The 24,901-nt window shown below is 43.1% G+C and overlaps 1 protein-coding gene across 7 annotated transcripts in view; it reads right to left on the bottom strand.

Moving 5' to 3' along the window:
• ahcyl2b (adenosylhomocysteinase like 2b) overlaps nt 1-24,767 on the bottom strand; it is a 69,411-nt gene extending 44,644 nt beyond the window's left edge. For all 7 annotated transcript variants that reach the window (XM_083758221.1, XM_083758222.1, XM_083758216.1 and 4 more), the window contains exon 1: nt 24,277-24,767. In XM_083758221.1, the coding sequence (XP_083614347.1) occupies nt 24,277-24,687 (411 nt within the window). In that variant the 5' untranslated portion in view covers nt 24,688-24,767. The remainder of the gene's footprint in view (nt 1-24,276) is intronic.
• Between the last annotated feature and the right edge of the window lie 134 nt (nt 24,768-24,901).

Below are 24,901 nucleotides of genomic sequence, written 5' to 3' on the forward strand. Positions count from 1 at the left end.
GGGGGTTCTGAGTCAGCCGTAAAGCCACACTAGCCTAGGGAGTAACTCTCTACAGGCCTGTCACAATTATTACATAATCGCTCAGTCGCAATTATTTGAGATAATCGCAATTAATGTTGCATAATCGTAAATCGTTTCCATGTTGAAAAATGTCCAAACATTTTCCAAAAATAGCAGATAGCTTACAACACGTGTTGTAAGCTTGTAGATTTGCTATTTCCGCTATTTTGTACAGTACAGTACTCTATACCAGTCAGTACTCTATACCAGTCAATACTCTATACCAGTCAATACTCTATACCAGTCAGTACTCTATACCAGTCAATACTCTATACCAGTCAGTACTCTATACCAGTCAGTACTCTATACCAGTCAATACTCTATACCAGTCAGTACTCTATACAGTACTCTATACCAGTCAATACTCTATACCAGTCAGTACTCTATACCAGTCAGTACTCTATACCAGTCAGTACTCTATACCAGTCAGTACTCTATACCAGTCAGTACTCTATACCAGTCAATACTCTATACCAGTCAGTACTCTATACCAGTCAATACTCTATACCAGTCAGTACTCTATACAGTACTCTATACCAGTCAATACTCTATACCAGTCAGTACTCTATACAGTACTCTATACCAGTCAATACTCTATACCAGTCAGTACTCTATACAGTACTCTATACCAGTCAATACTCTATACCAGTCAGTACTCTATACAGTACTCTATACCAGTCAATACTCTATACCAGTCAGTACTCTATACAGTACTCTATACCAGTCAATACTCTATACCAGTCAGTACTCTATACAGTACTCTATACCAGTCAATACTCTATACCAGTCAGTACTCTATACCAGTCAATACTCTATACCAGTCAGTACTCTATACCAGTCAATACTCTATACCAGTCAGTACTCTATACCAGTCAATACTCTATACCAGTCAGTACTCTATACCAGTCAATACTCTATACCAGTCAGTACTCTATACCAGTCAATACTCTATACCAGTCAATACTCTATACCAGTCAGTACTCTATACCAGTCAGTACTCTATACCAGTCAGTACTCTATACCAGTCAGTACTCTATACCAGTCAGTACTCTATACCAGTCAGTACTCTATACCAGTCAGTACTCTATACCAGTCAGTACTCTATACCAGTCAGTACTCTATACCAGTCAGTACTCTATACCAGTCAGTACTCTATACCAGTCAGTACTCTATACCAGTCAGTACTCTATACCAGTCAGTACTCTATACCAGTCAGTACTCTATACCAGTCAGTACTCTATACCAGTCAGTACTCTATACCAGTCAGTACTCTATACCAGTCAGTACTCATCCACTCAGAGCTGGATTTATGATCATATTTGACCAACGAGGACGAAGCAGCTCACGAGGGTGTCCTGTGTGTGTGTGTGTGTGTGTGTGTTATTTACAGTTGCAGCACTTGTCCCTGTGTATAAATCAGCAGGATGACTCTTACATCACAACCACCCTCGGGGCAGATTGCTATGCTCCAACGCACACACACACACACACACACACACACGTCACACACGTGTTGAGTTGAGTGCGCGCACACACACACACACACACACACACACTTTGATTTCTTTATTTGAATCCACAAATTACAATTAATTTGACAAGGAAACAAATATAACAGGGTTGAGAGTTCATGTTCACTTAAGGATACACATGGCACCTCCTTCTCCACACAGACAAACTGCCTATAACAGCCCAAACAGAACAGTATTTGGCAAGTTGTTTGGCTTTGCTTTTTGTCATGCCAGCTATTTTTAGGCCACACATGGTCAGTTTATGCACATGGCCCAGGCTTCCGAATATCAGTATGGCAAATCTACAGCGATACCCCAGGTTTGTTATACTTCCAAGTAATGGTTGATACTTAGAATGTTTATCTTGGAATGCATGGTCCATGTACAACACGTTGAGTGCGCGCACCCACACACACACACACACACAAAACAACAACAAACTAAAAAAGAAAATAGTTGATCAGCAATTTGTGGATCAGCTTTTTTTCTAAAGAGAAAAAGAAAATCCAGATTATCTTTTTTTTTTGGCAGAGAGATTTGGCGTAGAGGGCAAAAAGGAGGAGGGAAAAAGTACTTGGGGACACCGGTGAACAAAGTGCATAGAGTTTAAGTGGTTAACCAACCCATTAAGAAGGACATGAAGCCCATTTGGCCTCAATGCCTTCTACATCAGTAGTTTTTGTCACACTTCTATGCAAGCTTGTACAACTGCTACTTTTGAATAGCCAGAAATCCCAAATGAATTAAAAATCACATTTTCTTTCAGGATCCGACTGGGTTTGTCATTACTGTGTATGCAAATACACAATCCGAAAGCCATTTGGCTTGTAAGGCTACGGTATCATAAGCAATCAGTGCAATCTGTGCTACCAGACGCAAAAGGCAAACATCGTGTGTGCCCGGACAGCTTGGAAGATAACACCACAAGCTCAGATTGCATATCAGCAGGAAAAAAAAAAAAAAAACACTACTCAAAGAGACACACAGGAAAACCCTCAGTGTTCATTTGACTCAAATTGCGTTCACAGCAAGTGGAACCAAAACGGTATTACACCAGTGATATAGCGTTGGAGACGAAGCCCGCGGCAGACGCAGGACTCTGAATGGCATCTTCTGTGAATTGGCCTGCTGACCGCCCGTGGGCATGTCACCTATAATTACTATACTGCTTCACAAGAACAATGTTACTCTGCCTTTAGACCTGAAGATATATATTTGTTTCCCATCGTTTGACTTTGCAAAGGGTTTCCTACGACCGCACTCACCGCAGGTCGCATTTACCATGAAAACCTGCATTTCTGGATGTTTGTTCGTTGCGTCACCCATGCCTCCATATATGGTCACACCTTGTGACATGACGTCTCGTGACATCACGCCTCCATACATGGTCACGCCTCATCACATCACGCATCCATATATGGTCACGCCTCGTGACATCATGCGACATCATGGAGACCCTTAGATCTCCATATGGTTGTCAGTCCGACCACTGCGGTTGCCGCGACACGACTCAGACTTGCAAATGACCTACAACACATAGAGGATCTCCATACTGTCTGTGGAGCTGACTATCATCACCTGGATCTCCATATATGAAGATCACGACCTCATCTGACACTCATCAAACCCTGGACAGCCCATATATGGTTTGACATACTAGATCTGAATATATGGAGCCGGCCAGCAACTCTACATCTGACCTAGCACTGACACAAGATAAATAGTTTAACTCCGGCTTCTCAACTGTGCCATATTAAGAAGCTCTGTTGTTTCAGCACCGTAAAGGGCATGGTCGCTTCTCGCCCTCAGGGCGTCTTATTTGTATATATTCAGTTAACAGCCAAAACATTTCCGGGGTCTGGACAACATCCACGCTGATTGGCTGTCAGGACGCGATGGGTGGAGTCGGGGGGATGCGGCGGTCGCTTCAATTGGATTTTTGTCCAAACTGTTACTTCTCAGGATTCGCGCTGCGTTTTGAGCTCGTCAATGTGCCGTGGATCTGTGCTTTTGTGTGACGCTGCAGTATGATCAAGTAGGGCACTCATTGAGCGGCGCAAACCGCTCCAATGAGTGACCAAGTGTGTCTGACTGTATGTCTGTCTGAGTACATACGACCCATTGACCCCTGGCAGCTGATTGGAGTCGCATTTGACACACTCACACCACACACACAATTCATACGGGTGTGATTTTTGAGTGGTGCAGCCACTATAAAGAACAGCAATGTCCATCCCTCCCTATGTTATGGGTACCAATAGGGGAAAAAGTGGCGCTGTTATGCTAGAAACAGAGAGAGATAGTGTTGCACTATTGCCTGCTAATTACAATGTGGATGGAGCATACATGAGAGAGAGAGAGAGAGAGAGAGAGAGAGAGAGAGAGAGATAGAGAGAGGTCTGCTAATTCCTCCACACAGTACCTCTGTCATTTCTCGACCATTTCGGACATGGGGCGGCTCGCCGGAACCAGACCGCCCCCCTGGGCGCGTTCTTGTGGGTCGGGAACCCCCCAGGGACCCCCACACGGAGTTGCACCACTCAGTTCACACAGGTGTGATTTTTTTAAAGACGACACAAAAAATTAGAATATGGTTTTAGGAGGTCTGCCCGACGTTGACGTTTTCCTGCTCACTGCTGTCAGTGTCCTCTGGCTGTGCGGGGCAGCGTGTCCCGACTGCCGACTCCCTTCAGAACGAACTCGGTGCCTCTGTCCAGCACGGAGGACAGTGATCAGGGGAACGGCCAGGGGAATGAATGACCGGGGCCGGGTGAAAGATTAAACCCTTACCGTGGAGAGACGGTGAATGGAAAACCAAGAAAAGCACACAGAGGGCCTCATTCTTCGACTTCCCCCACCTCCCCTCCTCCGATTTATTTCCTTTTCCATAACCCATCGACTCCTCTCTAATCTCCTGCCGGAATACAGAAAGCGAGCCAAGACTGCAGGCTCCTCGTGTCCTTTGAGGACAATAGTACGATCAAATGAGGAGAAATAATGGCTGATTCATTTATACATACAGTAACAGTAGTCGCGTGCTGGCGTCACGAAGCATTGCACAAGCATGTATGAATCAGGCATATGGCTTCGGTGGACCTTGTAATACAAGTCTGAGAAAATGTCTTCCAACGCCGCCTGAAAGACCAATGCTTAATCGCACACAGTCCCTGAAATGAGCTGCCAATTGAATTCACACTGGCCCAATTCAATGTTTCGGAAGAGTGAGTTGAGCTTTCACTCGTCTACCCACCGCTGCTTCCAATAAAAAGGGTATTTTTCTCTCACACACAACCAAGAGAAAGAATGCACGAACGATATACACAATCAAACTAATTATGTTTCCTGTGTAGACTAAAACCAGTGGTTCTCAAACATGTCAGGGAACCTCACATTGAAATTGTATTCGACCACGAACCCCTATTTCAAAAAGAGAAGATTTGTGTTGAATTATAAAAATGTTTACATCACACTGCGACGCAATGTGAGCTTGTAGATCAGCAAACAGCCAAAGTATATCTAGGGTAAGAGTTGAAGTGTGTAAACTGTGTACATTTTGATGCTATAATTAATATTAGCTCATTTGGCTGGGGACTCCCTGGAACTCCCTCAATAACCCTTGGGAGTCGCCAGTCCAACTTTGAATACCACTGGACTAAACAATTTTTTTTTTTTTTACACAAACGCGCGCACCCACACAAGCACGCACACGAGTTGTGCAGGAAGTTCCACATTACCATTTACACCAAACAAGGTCAGTTACAGGCCCGATAAACACAATCCCTTGTGATCAAATGACCTTCACTCAAGCCGACAGACAGCAGAGCAGGGCAATCAGCATAGATGACTATCCATGAGTGCTAATCTATATGCATGATCAATAGCCGTTTCTAGATCGCCCTCCATTTGAAGGAAAATGAACAACATGGATTTTGAAGTGAAACTTAGGCCAGTACAAAAGGCCACATGCCCTTTGAGGATGTCTGCCTGTAGACCTAGTGACCTAGCTTTTCCATCTGCACCCATGTTTCTTTTCTACCATGAAAGGTGGACAACTTCTTGCGCTGTACCAAAAACATAACAGCTATTATGGCAGCTATTTGACTAAACGAAACCCTGAATTATCCCATATAAGCCTTCAAGCCAACGAAACACAGCAAGAGACAGATGACAATTTGGGGATTAAACTGATTATTTAACATCAACAAAACATTATTATTTTTTTCTCTCTTGTTTAAATGCAGAGGTGTAGCCTCTCGTAGCCTGGTGGATTGCACGTTTGAGTTCACTAGGAATCTCCCAAAATAGCATTTAGTCTCACTGGAGAAGGTATAATTATATATATAAAAAGGCAACAGAGGGAAAGCAAGGATGGGGGCGATGTCGAGTCTAAAACTTTCGTCTGTGATTTTTCACACACCAAATTAAACGCAGGGAACTATCAGTTAGATCCAAAACATCATGTCTATCCCACACAATTAAAGTGGCACTTCAACTCCACCAGCTCCTCTACAAAAGCTAGGGATGGCTTTGTGTAGCAAAGAACTTGAAGTACTCATTTTCTTTACTTGGGTAAACAGAGATTAAACAGAGATTAAAATAGAGTGCATTTTGCATCCCAAAATGCAGTTTATAGTTAAGGGACGCAATAAAACAACGACCTCTGCATCCACGGGATGCAATTCAGTTCAATGGGCTTCATTGGCATGAGAAAACATACGTTTACATTGCCAAAGCGGAAAGAACAATACAGCAATACAATCAAAACAAAAATGATGTACATTTGAAGGTCAGAATCTTCAATAGATCAAATTCTATGTACCAAGATCACTCGATGCAGGTATAGTGCAGGAATATACACAATGATTAGTCTTTAGGGTGGTTGTGTTCCATTTGACATCCTTCTCCTATCACAGCAACTCACAAATCTTGCTGCTGTGTTTGCACATTGCTGTACTTCGCCCAGCAGATATGGGAGATATCCGTGTTGCGAACTAACTATTCGCAAAACTATTGCGATATTTTGCTAGCTTTAGTTATAATAATCATTTCTTCTTCTGTTTTCTACATAAATATAACTACATTATGACCATATAAAATGAAATGGGAGTTAAATGCTGCAATTTGTAAAAAAAAAAAAAAAAAAAGGCAAACTATGACTCCTAACGTCGTTGAAGTGGGACTCATAAAATGTCTCTGGAACTCATCTAAAAGACCATCCCTGCATCCCAGGACTCATTACATTGAGAACCTATTTACATCACTGAATGCCACAATGTTACATCTAAAAGGCTTACATTCAAAAAGTTATGAATGGCCCATATCATTTCATGTTTAATTTTTTTGGCTCACTCACACTCATCTACAAGTTTGTGAGCTTGTACATCAGCTATTTTTGAATAGCAAAGCATAAAACATGTGCCGTTCTTCTAGCTCAGACAGGCCAAACATTAGAGAGAATAGTCTTCTCCAGGGTTTTGAGGGGTGCTTCTGGCCTTCAGACATGACGTCACGTGGCAGCCAAGTCTATGGACGTTTAATGTTTGTCTTATTCACTGGACAGGGGTGGCCGCGGTGGCGTGTGGTTACTTGCAGTGGTGTGAAGTAACCAAGTACATTTACTCAAGTACTGTAGTTAAGGACAGTGTTGAGGTGTTTGTACTTTACTTTAGTATTTCCAATACTTTTACCCCAAAATATTGTACTTTTACTCCACTACATATATTTGAAAACTTTAGTTAGTTACTTTGTAGATTTTGATTATTACTACAAAACATACATGAACCACTTACAGCCCTATGAACATTTCGGCCATTTGAAAATAGACGTTCTAAAAAGTTCACAATGCGTCGCAATTAGACAGACGGGAACATCGAGGTTACCTCTGGCTTCGTGAGGGGCTCTTTTGTGAGGCAGCATTTTTCCTGAGCACAATGTGGACTCTTTGTCCAGAGTAGAAACACTGCAGAGTATAGTATATTATGACCTGCATTCCTTCAGCCATGCAGGCCAAGCCGCTGTTAAAACAGCCCTACAGTAACTAACAGTCTACTGGTCCTGAGAGCTAGCTCAGGGATAGTGGACAGTACACACACGCACGCTGAGTCATGACCACACCTGTCTGCTTAAATGTAGTCGTGTTACACACACACACACACACACACACACACACACACGAGAGTAAGAGAGATCTGAAACATTACACTTTCGATGAAACCAGGTTTACCTGAGAAAGTGGTGAATAAAACACAGCATATGCATAAAGGCTTCTGTGTTAATTAATTAAGTTTCAGGAAAAATAAGAACAACGGGTCTTCTGCCTGGCTGCCTCCTGCAGTCGGTCTGCTTTCTTCACCCTTCTGAGAAAGAAAACCCCAGCGTTCTAAAAAGACGCAATGACAAGCATGACGAGGTGTAACTCACTCGATGAGCCGTGCCTTCACCGGGGAAAGCCAGCCACGATGACTGGGCAGGAACCGGGATTAATGTACACTATATACACACAGTAAACAATATGAGTGCTGTAAAGTCAGCAGGTAGGCATGCCCAGAGGCAGTGGTGAAAAAGGGAGGCATGCACAGCTATCCAGGTTTGTGTAAACACAGACATTGAAGACAAAAAAGTGAGGGTGCAAATTGTGATTGGCCGGCGTGATTGGGTGGGAGATGTGCCATTGGTTGAGCATCGCATAATGATTGTGCCACGGGGGACACCCGTTGTAGATACGTGGCCGGTAGAGAGATGTCAGACATTGAGCAATACTTGGACCTCTTAAGCTACGCCTGTGGCTGTTGTATGATAAGAGGATTGGCTAATTTTGGCTTTTTGACTCAAAGGCTTTCAGCTTTCATGAAGAAGCCGGGAAATACACCAGGAAGACATATTGTCATATTATAATCTGGGGGTCTATTGGAGGGACGGCGGTGGCTCAGGGGTAGAGTGCCTGGATGGTAACCGTAAGGTTGCCAGTTCGAACCCGGGCTCCCCCAGAGTTACTGTTGAAGTGTCCTTGAGCAAGACACTGAACCCCTAATTGCTCCCAATGTGCTAGTTGGTGCCTTGCATGGTTTCCGCTGCCATCGGTGTATGAATGTGTGTGTGAATGGGTGAATGTAATGCACAATCTCTGTAAAGCGCCTTGGATAAAGGCGCTATATAAATGCACCATTTACCATTTACCATTTAGTAATAGACCTCCAGAGAGACAAAGTCACAAACCTCTGACATGGAGAAAGACTGTGCTGTTTGGTTGGACAAAACTCTTCTCTCCATCCACTAACAGCCAGGTTAACCCTACGCCCAGCTTTCACAGTTTGTGTGAACACAAACATTGGCTTGTGATTGGCTGATCACCCCATAGCGATGATTTGATTGGCTGAGCAAAGTACATAAGAAAAGTGATGACGGAAAAGTGAGGACGCAAATTGTGATTGGCCAGAAAATAATGAGATGTATGGTGAGTGCCCCTCACCTCGCACGGGTGTGATTTTAAGTAAAAGTATCAATAATGCAATATAGAAATACTTTGTTACACGTAAAAGCCCGGCCCAAAATGTAGTTAAAAAGTATTCGTATCAAAATGTACTTTAAAGTAGCAAAAGTAGAAAGCACACAATATGCAGAATGTCCCATTTAACAAGTTTTTAAATGCCTAACATGTATACAAATCTTTTGACAATAGCAAATCTACAACAATGACAGCGCATTGTGAGGTTGTAGATCGGCTATTTTCACTTAGTTACCTTCCACCACTGCTCAGAGGCCATGGTGTTGCTATGGGATACAGTTGATGCTTTCCTAAACCAAGCCATTTCCTTTCCTACACAGGAAAATCCACAGAGGGTGATTTATACATGCGTAACTCTGAAGAGTGAACAAACATGTAATGTAAACCAAATCACATGTGTTGACTAAAATCCAGAGGATTTGACTAGAATCAAATAAAAAAGGTGGTAAAAGTGAAAGGCATGTTTTCATAACATGTTCATACTTAAAAATAATAATAATAATAAGTTAAAAGGAAAAAAAAGAGAGACGGGATCCTTTTCACACCAAAATGTCACCGACCATATTTAATTCATGATTGTTTGTAAATGGCACACAAGCCCTTGTGATCAACCGGCTGAGGGAAGGGAAATTATACTGACATTTAGGAAAGCGGTAAGAGCCTTTACATCTGAACATGGGCTGAGCTTCGGCTCACCAGGCTAATAGAATCTGTGCGTTTCGATATGGATTTACTTGACCTCAGACAGTCAGATGGCAGTCCCAAAAACATGATACACTGTAGTAGTGTGTCCTTCTACACACAGATCTGTGTTAGGGAGGTGAGAATCTCTGGCACTGATTTTGCCTAGAGAGGGAATTAGTTCCTCGCCGGGAGTGTGTGTGTGAAACAGACAAGACAGAATACACACGGGTATAGTGAATGTGGCTGACAGAGTGCATCTGTGTGTGTTTGTGTGTGTGTGTGGGGGGGGGGGGGGGGGGGGTCAAAGACCAGAGTACAGGGACAGAGCCAATTATAATAAGATCAAGGAAACTGCACAAACGCAGAGATGGGATGAGACAAGAAGGCCATTAAAGCAGTGATGTCCCTCACGTCTGTCCGAGATGGGAAAGCACTGCCAAACAAACACTCAACGCTAGGGCTGGGTGCAATAACCGCAATATCGCCATACCGTTAGGGCTGGGCGATATGACGATATATATCGTATTTTCGATAGAAAATGTCTATCACGAAAAAAAAGCTATATCGCTTATATCGCCGTTTCGCTTTACGGCAGTATTTTACGTCACAGCGCTTATATACGGCATGCCCAGCAGCCCACCGCGCGCACTGAAAACAGTGAGCCAACACCTTTCGGATGTCTTCTCTATTATATACTCTAAGGCCAACACGACCACAACACAAGCCGAGGTGGTGCTTGCACCTAAAAGAGGGGCAACGTCTTCCATTGTATGGATATGGAAGTGGTTTTGATTACATGAAGGGAGATGATGGCTGACGAGATTCAGAGCGGTGTAAGGGGCACGTTCGGAAATACCACACCGGAGCGAACTCATCTATCAGTTTGCATTGCACAGTGCGCCTAGTGCGCTATTTCCGAACGCGCCCTAAAGTAACCGGTCATTCACTGTTATAAATGCAGGTTTCATGTTGGGTCAAATTGATAAATTGCGTGAGCCACGCATGTTTTACACAGTTGAACAATACGCTTGTCCGTCGTCGGGTGCACTGCAAACTTCTTCCAAGACGAAGACGTTCCTCTTACCTGTGAAAGTCCTCCTGCTGCGTGTCTGTCTTGTTTTATTGTTCCAAATAAATTATTCCATTTGAAAAGTCCTTAATTCAGCAACAGCTTACAACAACAACACAAGACGCTGACTTTGTTGTGATCATCAAAAAAAAAGGAAAAGAAAAAGCCCCACTCGTCCGCACATACGCACAGCTGGGCATGGAGAGTTGGAGAGTGGAGAGTTGACGACAAGATCGCGTTCTCTCTCACTCTCTCTCACTCTATCGCCTGTAGTCAATTAAACATCGTTAAGCTGTCCAACGTCTTTAACAAACTAAACTATAACTACAACAGAACATGTTGATTCCCTATACAGAGCTTAAATGAACTGAAACAACTGTAGTGACAAACTGTGACATGAGATATTTATTTTTTCCTTAAGCCAATTTAATGCAGACACAGGCCTGTACTTCTGTGTCTGAATGGCAAGTCTTATTTCTTTCTTTTTTCTTTTTAATTGTCATAATAATAATAATAATTAATAATACTAATAAAACTTTATTTGTATAGCACCTTTCATGACATGAAATTCAGCTCTCAAAGTGCTTTACAGAGCAATGGAGAAAAAAAGAAAAGCAAGGCAACGACATTAAAAAACAAGCAGTGATGGAATACAGTGAGGACATGAATAACAAAAAATAAAAGATCAATTAAAAGCAATGTTGTAGAAGTGGGTCTTGAGCTGTGCTTTAAAAATGTCTACAGAGGCTGAACAATTGAGTTCAGCCTCTAATTATTATTATATACATTTTATTTTGTAATATTTTTGTACTTGCTTTGGGCCTGTCTGTGCATGGGAAGGGCATCAGTATTATATTCATATAAGTAGACTGGATAATGTGGATTTAATTGTTTTTTGAGTGGTGCAACCATTATAGACAGCTATGTGTGTCCCTGTCCCTGTATCCGAGCACGGAAATAGCATAACTATTGTCACCACCAAGTGTCACTGTTGTGCAGCCTAACACAGACAGAGGCCAGGGAGGAGAGCTTGTACAGTACAGTACAGTACAGTACAGTACAGTACAGTACAGTACAGTACAGTACAGTACAGTACAGTACAGCCCAAGTACAGTAAAGTACTCGACCTGAACAAAAATCAATTATTTTAGATAAAAAAATAGGTATCGTAAAAAATATGCTATATCGTGAGTATATCGTTATCGTGATAAAATAAATTCTATATCGTGATATGAGATTTTGTCATATCGCCCAGCCCTACATACCGTCGGTATGTAACGCATACCGCGGTATCGGGTTCATTACCGCGTTTTTTCTTTCTTTTTTTTTCAATTAGATTAGGCCGGGGGCCACAACTGTAGAATGATTGTGTGTGGGGGGCCGCACAGTGTGCGCGCGAAGAGCGGAAATTTGTGGGTTCTCAAAATGCTTTTTGTGCTTTGTGCTCAAACACGAAGATTTATGTATATTTCCGCACAGTAATGAGCAGGATAATATGTCTAAACAGGTATATGCTACCTTAGAATAGATGTAGGCCTAGACCAGGGGGGCAGTCAGCCAGATATTTCGTGAAGCCTCATTTGAAATCGGTAGTTCATATAATGGCCTGTTGTGGCGCTGGACTGGACCCAAAAAGCCCCATAGCTCCATAGAGGCCCATGTATTTTGGCCCAACTTCACCTAGACTGTATTACCTTAATAAACATGGTCATGAATACTTTCTTCTTCCAGTCACTAGTTTAAAGTCTCATTTCTAATGTCATAATATTCTTTTTGGAAAATTATGGTCCCATTAATTAAAAAAATGACCATAAAGAAAAAAAACCATCGCGTATGTTCTGAGGGGCGTGGCTACCGTTACAGTCTATGATCGGGATTCCCCTCCCACTCGAGTCAAAATAAAAACCAACGGAGAAGAAGGGGGGAAGTCCCGCCTCGTTGTCTGGGCAGCCAATGGCCAGCTGGTCCAAAACGGAGCCAGCCAATGGCCAGCTGGTACCAAACGGATCTAGAAAGATGGCGACTTACATCAGGAATTACCATATTATTACAGGCTTCATTTTACGTTCATGTTAGACCCGGCGAACGCTTTGTCCATATTTTTTACAGTCTATGGCCTAGACCTATTTGACCGTGCATAAACAGCATTGCTTTGACATTAACGACCATCAGCTGGACGGACACACACACACACACACACACACACACACACACACACACACACTCACTCACTCTGCTGTGGGCAGTTCAGAAACCCGTCCACGACCACCAGTGACATCATCGTTAGGCAGATTGTTTTTTACACAAGATTTATTTACGTGAGAATAGTTTATCAGACTATAAAGATCAGATTACATAGAGCAGTGATTCCCAAAGTGGGGTTCGGGGTCCAGGGACCCCCAGGGTCCTTGAGGCAGTTCCAGGGGGTCCCCAGGGAAATGATGGTTTGGAACCAAATGGACCCTTTTGGGGGGGGGGGGGGGTAATTACCGCCATACCGGCGTTATGGGGGCAGGCAATAACCGCGGTAATAAAAATCCCATACCGCCCCAGCCCTACTTAACCCCCCCCCCCAAAAAAAACTTCACGTGTGTGCGTTGTGTGTGTCAAAGGCTGCTGTGAAACACCCAATTACACAAGAGCTACACTGTGTACTGTTCCCATCACTGAACTTCTATGTCAGGACATTCATTCTTGCTTTATCATGCCTGGCAGGGTTAGGCATCTATAGTTTAGTATAGTAATTTTGATTACAACGATGATTGTTTTTGCTTTTAGCTTCTGACAATTATGTTAATCTATGGTGGAATAAGGAAATCATACAGAATTATTGTAAATGGCTTATCGCAAGTTATCTGAACCACGAAGATATCTTGAAATGGCTTTCTGTTCATACAGAAGTCAAAAGCATAATTAATTATGTTTTGATAGACACGGTACATCACAGAAGTTATTATTCAATTACTAATGGTCTAATGGCCTAATCACTTCAACCCAATGAAATGCCATTTGAAAAAGCAATAGGTAAATCACACAGTAAACATTGATGGACTCATACAGTACCTACATATAAACTCAACAAAGTTCAGAAACTTAACTTTGGTTCATTATTTCTCCACTTTAATAATACCAATTGGTATTGTATTTTATATCATTTTAATCGATGACTAGTACTTTTACAACGAGGTATACTGTAGAATGTAGATTGTAAGGATCGGGTGTTCGTGGAATGAGCAACACAGCTAAACGTGTGGGTAGCGCCTCCAAAAGATTTGCCAAAATGGCAAGTGGTTGGTATTCATCCTTGCTTTGAGTTGCATGTGCGCCGATGGCCTAGCGGTTAAGGCACAACCACATATAGGCTCTAAAGCAGCCCGACAGCGTGTCGAAGTTTCAAATCCCTGAGCCTGACGACCTTTGCTGCGCGTCATCCATTTTTTCTCTCTCCCCGTTTCCTGTCACTCTCTCCAATACTACTATCCAAATAAAGGCAGAAAGGTCCCACCCAAAAAATGACAAGATGAGGCAGCATGGCTTACATGTGGATCCGAATGTGTTTTAATAACACGTTCAGCATTCATTTAACTCTTAATATGTAATAGCGTACAAATTGAACCAAATAGACCTTCACCCAATTAACCATAACCCCATAATTCCTAATGAGCCAATCATTTGAGGACTGGGTCATCATGGGTTAATAGGAGACTTTGTAGGGTTCTTTGAGTGTCCTACCGGAGAGTCGGAGTCTCCGCCATCAAATTATTGGCTCAGGAATGCGACAAAAACAAACAAATCTTGCTGGATTCTAGGCTTCATGGGTTGTGTAATTCAGTGGTTCTCAACCAGCGGTCCAGGTACCACCACTGGTCCTCGAGAGGGTTTCAGGTGGTCCCCAGCTAAATGATGGAGAATTGGTAACCAAAAATGGACCCATATATATCTACCCGTACCGTTCCATTTGGTTTAATTTTACACTCTCAAGAGTTACATTATTGTTATACATCTGCATTACTTAATTTACAAGATGTCTACACAATTAGAGAATGTAGAAGAATTGTTATTTTGATTAACGACAACAAAATATTCTATGGGTCTGAGAGACTAAATGTCATCAAATGGTGGTGGTCTGTGGCTCAAATGCCGAATACAAAATGGGCCTTGATATGAAAAAGGTTGAAAACCACTGGTGAAATAAATAGAAAAAAGGTCTACTACTCCAAAACTACTCCTTTAACCCACTGGAACCCTTGAGAGTGCACAGAGTTAAATGAACGCTCAGCATTTTACAGTGTGTACATAATACATACATAATATATGCATACACACAGACAAACACACGTAAGCCACTTGTTTCACCACAAGCGTGTCGTAATGTACAGACTACAGAGGATTAATCTGTTTGTTAATTAGCAGCGTATCACATGCAGGTCAGGTCCAGGGTTCTCCTTGAAGGCTCAAAGCATGTCAAAGCAAGTCAAAACATGGCCGGTGCTGTAACGTTTTAGGTTGTCTCAGTGGGTCTGGTCTCTCTCTCTCTCTCTCTCCCTCTCTCTGTGAACGTCAGTCTTACACAACTCTCGGTGTTCCTTCAGTGAACCTGCGTGTGACCTCTGGCAATGTTCAACCGGTCAAGCCGTCTTCCCGGGTGACTCAATAACCACCAGGACGTCAAAGGTACTTTTTTGTAAGCACAGTCACAGACTGTCGACACAATAGGGCGTTTTTCCTTACTTGACTTCGACAAGAACGCGTTAATGCACACAACTGTGAGGATCAACTTTACACAATGGTGGACTACAGTGTACAGTACTTACACACACCAGACACCACCGTTGTCAACACAGATCTGGTCATGTCACATTCGTCCCCAAAACTACTTGTTCGTACCTCTTAAAATAAAAAAAATAAAAAATAAACATTGACCAAACAAAAGGGAGTTCTACAAAAGGACACACCTTGGGGATTTGTAAATGTGCAGCGCATGCCATAGAGGAGAAATAAGGATGAACAACAACAGATCGTTTTAATTTTGGTCCCCTTTGACTTCCCTGTATATGGCGAATCATGCTTGATTCCCGTTGGCTTGGTTATGATATAACACTAAACCCTAGAAATTCTAGATCAGCAAAATGTTTGCAAAATTACATATTTAAAAAGGTTTGCTCATAATGGCATGCTCAAAACAACACAAAACTGGCACCACAGGGAAATGTTAATACCAAATTCATACATGATACGCATGTGAAGGTAGGAAATGATATGCTTGTGAAAAGACGGAGAGGAAATTCAGGGACAATCGCAATAGGTTTCTCTCCCTTCTCCGGAGGCATTCCACATGAGCTCTGTGACTCGGTTTCAAGCTTCACGCCATGGTGCCACATTCTTCCCTGTCAACACACATAGCTATGGATCTGTGTGCGCGAGTCCGCGTGTGTGTTTGCTTTGGAAAGGGTTCTCTTCGATCAAGGGAGCCTGGCAAGCACAGATCGTGGTCTTCGTAGCAACATTATCATATCGGGAAAACAAAGTAGACTCAAAGACATGTGACTTGACCTTGAGCTAGGATAAGCAAAGTCAAGGCTTGCACTCATCTGACAGAAACAAGGCAGAGTATAATCTGAGCAGGAGACAACCAATGACTATTGTGTGTTTCGATTTTGGGAGAATGAACGGGGGTGAAACACATAGACTCGTATGAAGTAACTCGTATTGACCCCTCTGAAAATGTCGTAACTGATCTTCTTGAACACTCCTATGGTGAAATTACAACCAAATGATTTGTATTATCACAAAATTCCATGCAGCTGCTGCTGCGTATAGGAAAAACAACAGCAGAACGTGACATTGTGGTGGTCTGTGAACAGATAAAGCAGAGCGTTTGCAGCCTAGGAGCACTGCTCTTCACGGGGAGGGAGAAAGGATGGATGGTAAGTGGATGAATACGTGAGTGCGAGTGGTCCGTGCCATCGTTGATATGCCAGTGTCAGCAGCGCCATCGTGACTCCAACGCGAGGCGACAGGAGGAGGCCCCGCGAGGACCACTTCACTCCACCACGGGGAGCACACGTGATTACATGCGCACTCACACATCATGCACATGGCCCCCATGCACGTGCAGGGCAGGCTGACCAGCATCGTCTCCTGCATGACGTTGCTGTCGGGCAGAAACCTTGTATCTCCATAATAACTCATGTTCTTTTGCCCTACTTCACACTACAGTGTCACACAAAAGTAGCAAAACAAAATAGCCGATCTATAAGCGCACGCACACACACACACACACACACACACACACACACACACACACACACACACACACACACACACACACACACACACACACACACACACACACACACACACACACACACACACACACACACACACACACACACGTTTGCATTTTGAGCATACGTACACACGCACGCACGCAGAGCAATTAAGGTTTCAGCGTATTGCTCAAGGCTATAGACCACTTGCGTTCACACTTATGCTGCATTCACACACAGGCAGATGCAAAGTTACTGTCTACCATTTATTTTCAATGGAAGCCAGCGACATGGAGATACAAAGACACATCCAACATTTGTAGCTGCTGCAAAAGATACAGAACGGCTACAAAAACATTGAGTTGGTTTCAACTTCAGCTACAAAAGATACAAAAGCTACAAATTATGCTTTGCATCTTTTTCATCTGCCAGTGTGTATGCAGAATTACTCTGCTTATTCCAATTTCACACTCGCACTTTGTAAGTAGTTCTGGTCTGGGTAAGAGTGTCTGCAAAATGCAGAGAGTGTCAAGCCGGGATGATGAAGGCAAAGACACGGCCTCGCCTCCTAACCTCTATGGTCATTTAAATGGCACTGGTGACCTATACAATGCCTTCTGCATTGACTTAGGCTAGACGGCGCTAAGCTATGGTTGGATGCCATGTCATTACATTCCTGCATGCACTGTCCCAAACACTATAATCTAAATAAGAAATAGAAGAAAAGAACACTACTCGAGTCTTGTAGAAGGAACCGTACAGATGTCGGTGTCCCTGTGACCTTTCTTCTGGCGCAACGGTCAGGCCAAAAAGGTCACACATGACACAAGATATCTCATATAATCTAATAGGCAGATTGCAGGATGAACCCTACTATTTTGGTTACCCAATGGACTTTTGTCTAGTCTAGAGCTACCCTGATTAACACAGATTACGCTTCCATTTTACCACTTCATAGCTTTTTTAATTTCACTTAAAGGCTTGTAATTGTTGTATACATTATGAGCAATAATGTAATAATCAAGTAATAATCACGTTAAACCACACCCTTGAGTGTAATATTGCAATTATACAACAGTTACCCTTAAAACTAAGAAAATCCTTTTTTTAATGACAGATGTAGTATTGTAGTCACAAATGTCCCAAGAAACTAGCTAGCCTAGCCACGGGTTTGCTGCGCTCTGGGAAAACAGAGCAGCTGAATTATTTGTTTTGATTAGGTGTGCAGTGGTGCTCGTTTGAACCACCTAGAAGGCTGTTTCAACCAATTAGATTGCTTCCTCGAAACGACCCGTTGTATAATATGACACAAGTGCAAATGTTCAAGAGCCCGGCAGCAGGCACCGTAAGCCTGTTAACTGGCAAACACCAACGTTACTGGGAATACCAGCTTAGTGGGTGACATAACGTTACATCAGGGGATGAACAAGTATCATATTAGTATCTATAGTATTCATGTTCTAGAAAGCTTGTTCTATCAACATTTGTTTTGCAACTTTTATGTTTAGAGGTTCATTGCTATAAATGACTGGGTTGTGACACTATTTTCACTTTTCAGCTTGAAGCAACCCGAGTGAGCGTTCTGCCAAACAATGCTGGATAACGAGAGTGCTGAAACGAGACACTCAGTGATGGGAAGAGAAGCGCTCCAGCACATCAGTTTACCAAAGAAATTAGTGATGCACCGAATATTCGTCCGCAGAAAATATTCGGCAGAAAATGGCTAAAAATGCTTTTTCGGCCTATTCGGTTTCAGCCCAAATAGTGATTATTATTATTATTGAAGTTAAGTTTTGCCATAACCATTTATTTTGCCATAAATCAGGTAGCTTTAAGGTACGGCAATGACAGCAATGGTAGGTAAAAATATATATAATATTAATCATATTCGGATATTCGGTTTTCGGCCAACTGTTTCTTATATTCGGTATTCGGCCAAGAATTTCCCTTTCGGTGCATCCCTAATAGAAAAGCTGCCAACAACACAAACCAAAGAAATGGGCTTCTGTGGACAGTGAATGGACACACGGCCTCAAGTCTAAAAGCTCCTCTGTGGGTCACACCACTGACCCCTGATCTTGCACGGCCTAAATTTGAAGTCTTTGACAGGAGGGCACTCAGGGAGCAAGTGTCAAGAAAGACGAGGAGAAGTAAGTACACGCCACTGAGCCACGGTCACAGACAGTAGCCAGTTCAAGGCCTAGCCAGGCCTGTAAAACCATAGACTAATCCCCCACTCTCTTCTCAACCGGAAGAATCAACCTGGCCTTCCCAGAGCGCAGAGGCCGCCTCCCTGAGGGGTTACACATCACTCTCCATATCATCCAGTCAAGAGAAGCAGGATCTCTTGGCCCACCTACACTGTAAACTCCTTGGGTGTTCATTTAATTTAACAAAGAATGTGGGCCTGGGTCGGCCGAGTGGTCCAGGCACCTAGGCTGGTAATCCAGCCTGACAGCGTGTTGTGGGTTAGAGTCCCGATCCCGATGACCTTTGCTGCGTGTCACCCACCCATCCCTCTCTCCCCATTTCCTGTCACACTACCTTCTACCTATCAATAAATGAATAAATAATAATATATTATATATATATATATATATATATATATATATAAAATGGAACCAAATGGACTCATAAGGGTTGGTAACTTTAGAGTGTACAAAATGGAACGCCAAAACCGGTAAGGGTGCATTTATTTTGTACAATCTCAGAGTAAAAGTTACACTGGGGATTTCAATGTGTACACAAGCCTGGACTCTAAATCCTACTCATGTGGTGACATGATAGAGGCATGGATTAAAAGCCAGCTCACTCAGCCACTCAGCCAGCAATCCGTTCATGCTGCCTGATTCCACCATTAATGATTTCACTTTCCTCAGTTCATAAATCATGACTGAGCATATCGTAAACAATGACATTTTTTCCCCCCTTTCAGCATGTTGAAATGACCTTGAGATATAAAAACAAAGGATCTAATATATATTTACAAAAAATAAACCTCTAATTAATTTCCCGACCCTCACTTTGATAACCGATAATAATTGTCATGATCGACAACAACTACGGTCGCAATGTGTAGAGATTAATTGAGATTATATGAGGATTAGCATTTTAGCCATGACCCTTTGGCCCTCCTCACAGCTTCAACTTCCGTTGCTGGGACAGAGGGCATTCGCACTGATCACGCAGCACGACACGCACTCAAGCCACAGTCTTCTAAAGAAAATGCACCGGGCCCACAGAGTGCCCCAATGCATGCTGCTTCTATAAATAGGCCATGTTCTGGGGGGAATGTCTGTGCTGAACCAGTTGATCAAGCAAATACACACTGACAATGAAAAGTAATCTAATCACAGTAATGGACAGCAACGTACACCGCAGATTTTTGTGATGAGAGCGATTTGGTGCATTATTCTTTCAGGCTTTCCTCTCTTTAGGCTTTCCTCTCAATTTGCTAACAAGAAATGTCAAAGCGAACAGTGGATAGTTGAACACTCATGCCTTTATGATTATGATGATTCAAATCCATCATATAGGAGTGTAATTATAATCAGCCTGCCTCGCTCTTAAATTATCCATTTTAAAATCAGATTGAAAGGGGCCACAACGGGTTTGGTTCTATACATACACTTATCCGATGTCATTTTCATTAAGCATTTAAACAATTAATCTGCCCTCTAGTCATGGAAATGTTTTGAGATCATCTGCTCTAAGGAATGTCAGAAACCTCTCACTGGATTTGTGGCAGTCCTGTAGGCAAACGTGGTCTCCTGGATGAGCCAGATGTGACAGTTGGCGTCAGGCTGACAACAAGGTCCTTCTCTGACCCCCCGACGCGCTTCGTGCCGCGGGCCTGGTTCCTCCGTCCTCAGACTGACCTCCACATCAGCGGCGCTCCGAGACAGAGGCACGGAAGACATCTGCTCTGTGACATCTGCTCTGCTTTTGTACAACTGCTAGTGGGGTCTTTTTCAAGATGTCGTGCACGGGAGGAGTGTCTTCAAAGTCAAACCACAACACGGCTTGCTCTGGGGGGGTCATTTCCCCCCCTTTCTCAGTAAGGTTGTGTAAAGCCAGTGGGTTTGAATCCCAGTGCATCCAACTCCAAACCAGTGGTGTACATAGTACACACACACACACACACACACACACACACACAGTCACACACACAGTCACACACACACACACACACACACACACACACACACACACACACACACACACACACACACACACACACACACACAGTCTAAATGAGTTCAAAGCAACAAGCCACTTGACCAAACACATTCTCTCAGTAGTCAGTATTGAACTAATTAAAGTGAGGCACTTTAATTAGTCAGTAATTGTGTTGACATTGACTTATTAAAGCCAGCCAAAGCCATACTCATCCAATATCTAAACCCATTGCCTGGATCTGAACACCCATCTATGATTACAACGAATTATACCACACTGTTGATCGCAGGCAATGAATCAAAGTATCAACTATTTATCTGTATCAAGCCGCTGCGGCTGGCAGCCTCATCCAAGAACCCCTTATCAAAGCATGCTGTCTCCTTGAACCTTGGACAACCATATCCTGACCATCAGAACCTTCTGAAAAACTAAAAAGAAGATAAGATACATTTGGGAAGCACCCAAGTAGTTTGAGCACCAATTCATGGTCAGGTTAAATCAGTTTGATCATAAGGCCCCTGAAATCCCTAAATCCATGAGGTTAGAAACTCCCTTTCTTAAATACCTGTTGAGGTTGTGGGTGGAGAGTCTTCAGTAAACTAAGCTTGTCAAAACTAGGTAGCAGAGCTGGCACAGTGTACTATTATGGCTGAGGCTAGATCATTCACAGTCACACACACACAAACACACATTTTCACCAGACTGGCAACTTAAGGCTTATTGGGCTTTTACATAATGTATGTTAAGCACATAAGCGAACGAACGATAACTTAAACACTATGGTGAGGTGAAATAGAGGGCAAGGACATGAAATAGCATACTTAGTAGTCAGCTATTCCAGGGATCCAAATAATCGAGGAGCAATGTTTTTTTAGAATGTTTTCTTATATATCACACACAAATTGAAAGCATTTTAATATATTTGAATAAATCAATTAGTCTGATCATCTGAACACCACTTTAACCTAAAGCGGCATTAATGTTTGTTGTACAAAAATAGCCGATCTACAAGCTCACACCTCGTTGCGCTGAAATGCATTGTGAGCTCTTAGATCTGCTATTTTCACCATTTAAAAAGAAAAGAACATGATATTGACTGACTAAGTCATATCGCCTAGCCCAATTTCTATGAATGAACATTGACAGTCTCATTTTGATCATCTCCAGTACAGGAAGTACAGTCAAAGGTTATGCTAAGTAAAAGCAGTGTATAACACAAAAAACACCAAGGGTTTGTTTCCATTGTGAGACATTTAGATTATACACCATCAGTAATGCTCATACAATATTGGAATAAAGCTATGCAACACAGATTGTAAAAGGAATTCTGGAACAAACGACAGAGCAGACCTTATCAGACCAAATCGTGTCATTTGTAACATATAGTTACAAATGTTCTATTGGGATGCTAGAGACAGATAGAGATAGATGTCTTTATCTGTGGCCTATAATGCATGTCAAAGGGGGCCCTTCCCTGAAATTAAAGAGTTTGGGAATAACTAAATAGTTCACACTGACATACAAAATCACCATAAGCAACAACATCATCATCATCTTCTTCAGTCTCCTTTCTTTCTTTTCTTATTTTGGTGAAGTCAAGTACAAAAGAGAATGATATTTGTCCTAATGCCGAGTCAGTGTGGTTCTGTGGACCGGACCCCACACCCCAGGGGTTCTTGAGGCAGTTCCAGGAGGTCCCCAGCCACGTGAGTAAACTAAACATATCATCATAATCGGTTAATAACCACTTTAAACCTATATGAATTGGCCATTTCAAAATAGGCTTAGCCGATCTACAAGCACACTACAAGTAGATGAGCTTTTAGATCTGATATTTTCCAAAAATATATTGTGACCACAAATGTGACATTTTGTATTATTATGTTTGAAACATTTTAACAACACAAATCTTGTAGGGGGTCCCTGGCACAACATATTTTCAGATGGGGTCCACAGCCAAATACAGAATAATAATGGGGGGGGGGGGGGGGGGGGGGGGGGGGGCAAATTGAGAATCACACTGTGCAGAGGACCATGACTTGTCTTAGCCTTGGATTAAAACTAGCACAGATGTATTTTATCAATCTTGATTTGCAAATGAAAAGTCAAAGTCAGACTTGATTAAATGCATCTACTATCACATACTGTGATAGTCTTGATCCAAGGCTAGACTTGACACCGTCACCAGGGCACATGACACTCAAAGAGGTTTCCTATTAACGGACCTAAATCACTCCATCAATCCACTGTCTGTGTCACACTCACACACGGCGACACTGACGGACAGACAGCTCCGCGAAAAGGTCAACCCAACGTGGGTATAGTCAGTGTAGTGCTGCTATAGTGCAGTGGTACTCAAACTTTACAAATTGCAAGGTCTCTCTTTAACTTCGAGCCTCTGACAGTATAGAAATGGAACACTGTCCGAGTTATAGACCTGTGTAAGGGACAATTTAGACCCCCCCCCCCCCCTAAAAAGGAACTCCAAGAGTACCTGGAAGGAATCCAGTTTGAGAACCACTGGTAGTGCGTGTGTGGCACCAAAACACACTGTCTGCACCTCTGACATGACAGGACATGAGCAGCACCATGTTGTAGGCTACGTTTTCTATGCCCCCCTTTTGAATTAATTTGCCAGTCGCTTGTGCGAGAACAACAACACGTACAGTAAAATATGGAACATAATGGAAACTTGCCCCATCTGTAACTCTTTTGTTTTGAGGGTGTTAAAATGAACAGCAGCCTTCCCTAACAACCTAGACAGACATACACAAGAGACAGCGCTGAATCAGCTTTAGCTTCAGTTAGCCTGGATGGCTGCCCTGGCTTGCTAGCATCATGTAAGGTTGAACACAATGAGAGTAGAGCTTCTTCCATTGCAGTATTATATAGCAGTATTACCAAACGCCAAACAACCAGCAGCAACAGGGGGAGGAAAAGGCTAACAACACAACAGTGTTGTTACTTGCAGCTACAAAAACAACAAGGTTAAACCTTTACCTTTTTCATCCGCGGGGCTTCGGCCACGGTACCGTCCCGGTTGACGAAAGCCTCTCCTCCTCCTCCTCCTCCTCCTCCGCCGCCGTTCTGTTGCTGCGGCTCCGGTCGCTGCTTCAGAACCGACGCCTGGGGCATCTTGCCGGGGATGGTCGGGGTGAGGAAGCCGCCCGGGCAGCTCGGGTCCTCGGCTTTGACCGAGAAGGGCTCCGGCGCAGGGGTCGTCGTCGTAGCGGGAGAAGAACCGACCTCGTGTTGCGGCAGCGGCTCGTTCTTGATGGTCTTGGCCGGGGTTTTGTCCTCCGGGCTCGGTGTCACCGCCGGGGAACCACCGGCCGGTACTTCTTTGCCAACGCCGGTGACGTCTTTGATTTCGACCTCGGCCATTTTCGCTGCCACAACCTGGACTGACATCGTCGCTGCGATTTCACAAAGTCCTTTTCCCCACCAACCAACACACACACTCTCTCTCTCTCTCTCTCTCTCTCTCTCACTCACACATACACACACTCACTGAGATAACCAGCCAAGCGGATGTGAAGTGAAGAGGGACCATGGGACTGGTGCTAACGCGCGTTGCATTGTGGTCGTTGTAGTTCCACTTATTTCTCAATCTGAAACCTCTGCC

This window comes from Protomyctophum parallelum (genome assembly GCF_964188405.1).
Source record: "Protomyctophum parallelum genome assembly, chromosome: 22".
Lineage (NCBI taxonomy): Eukaryota > Metazoa > Chordata > Actinopteri > Myctophiformes > Myctophidae > Protomyctophum > Protomyctophum parallelum.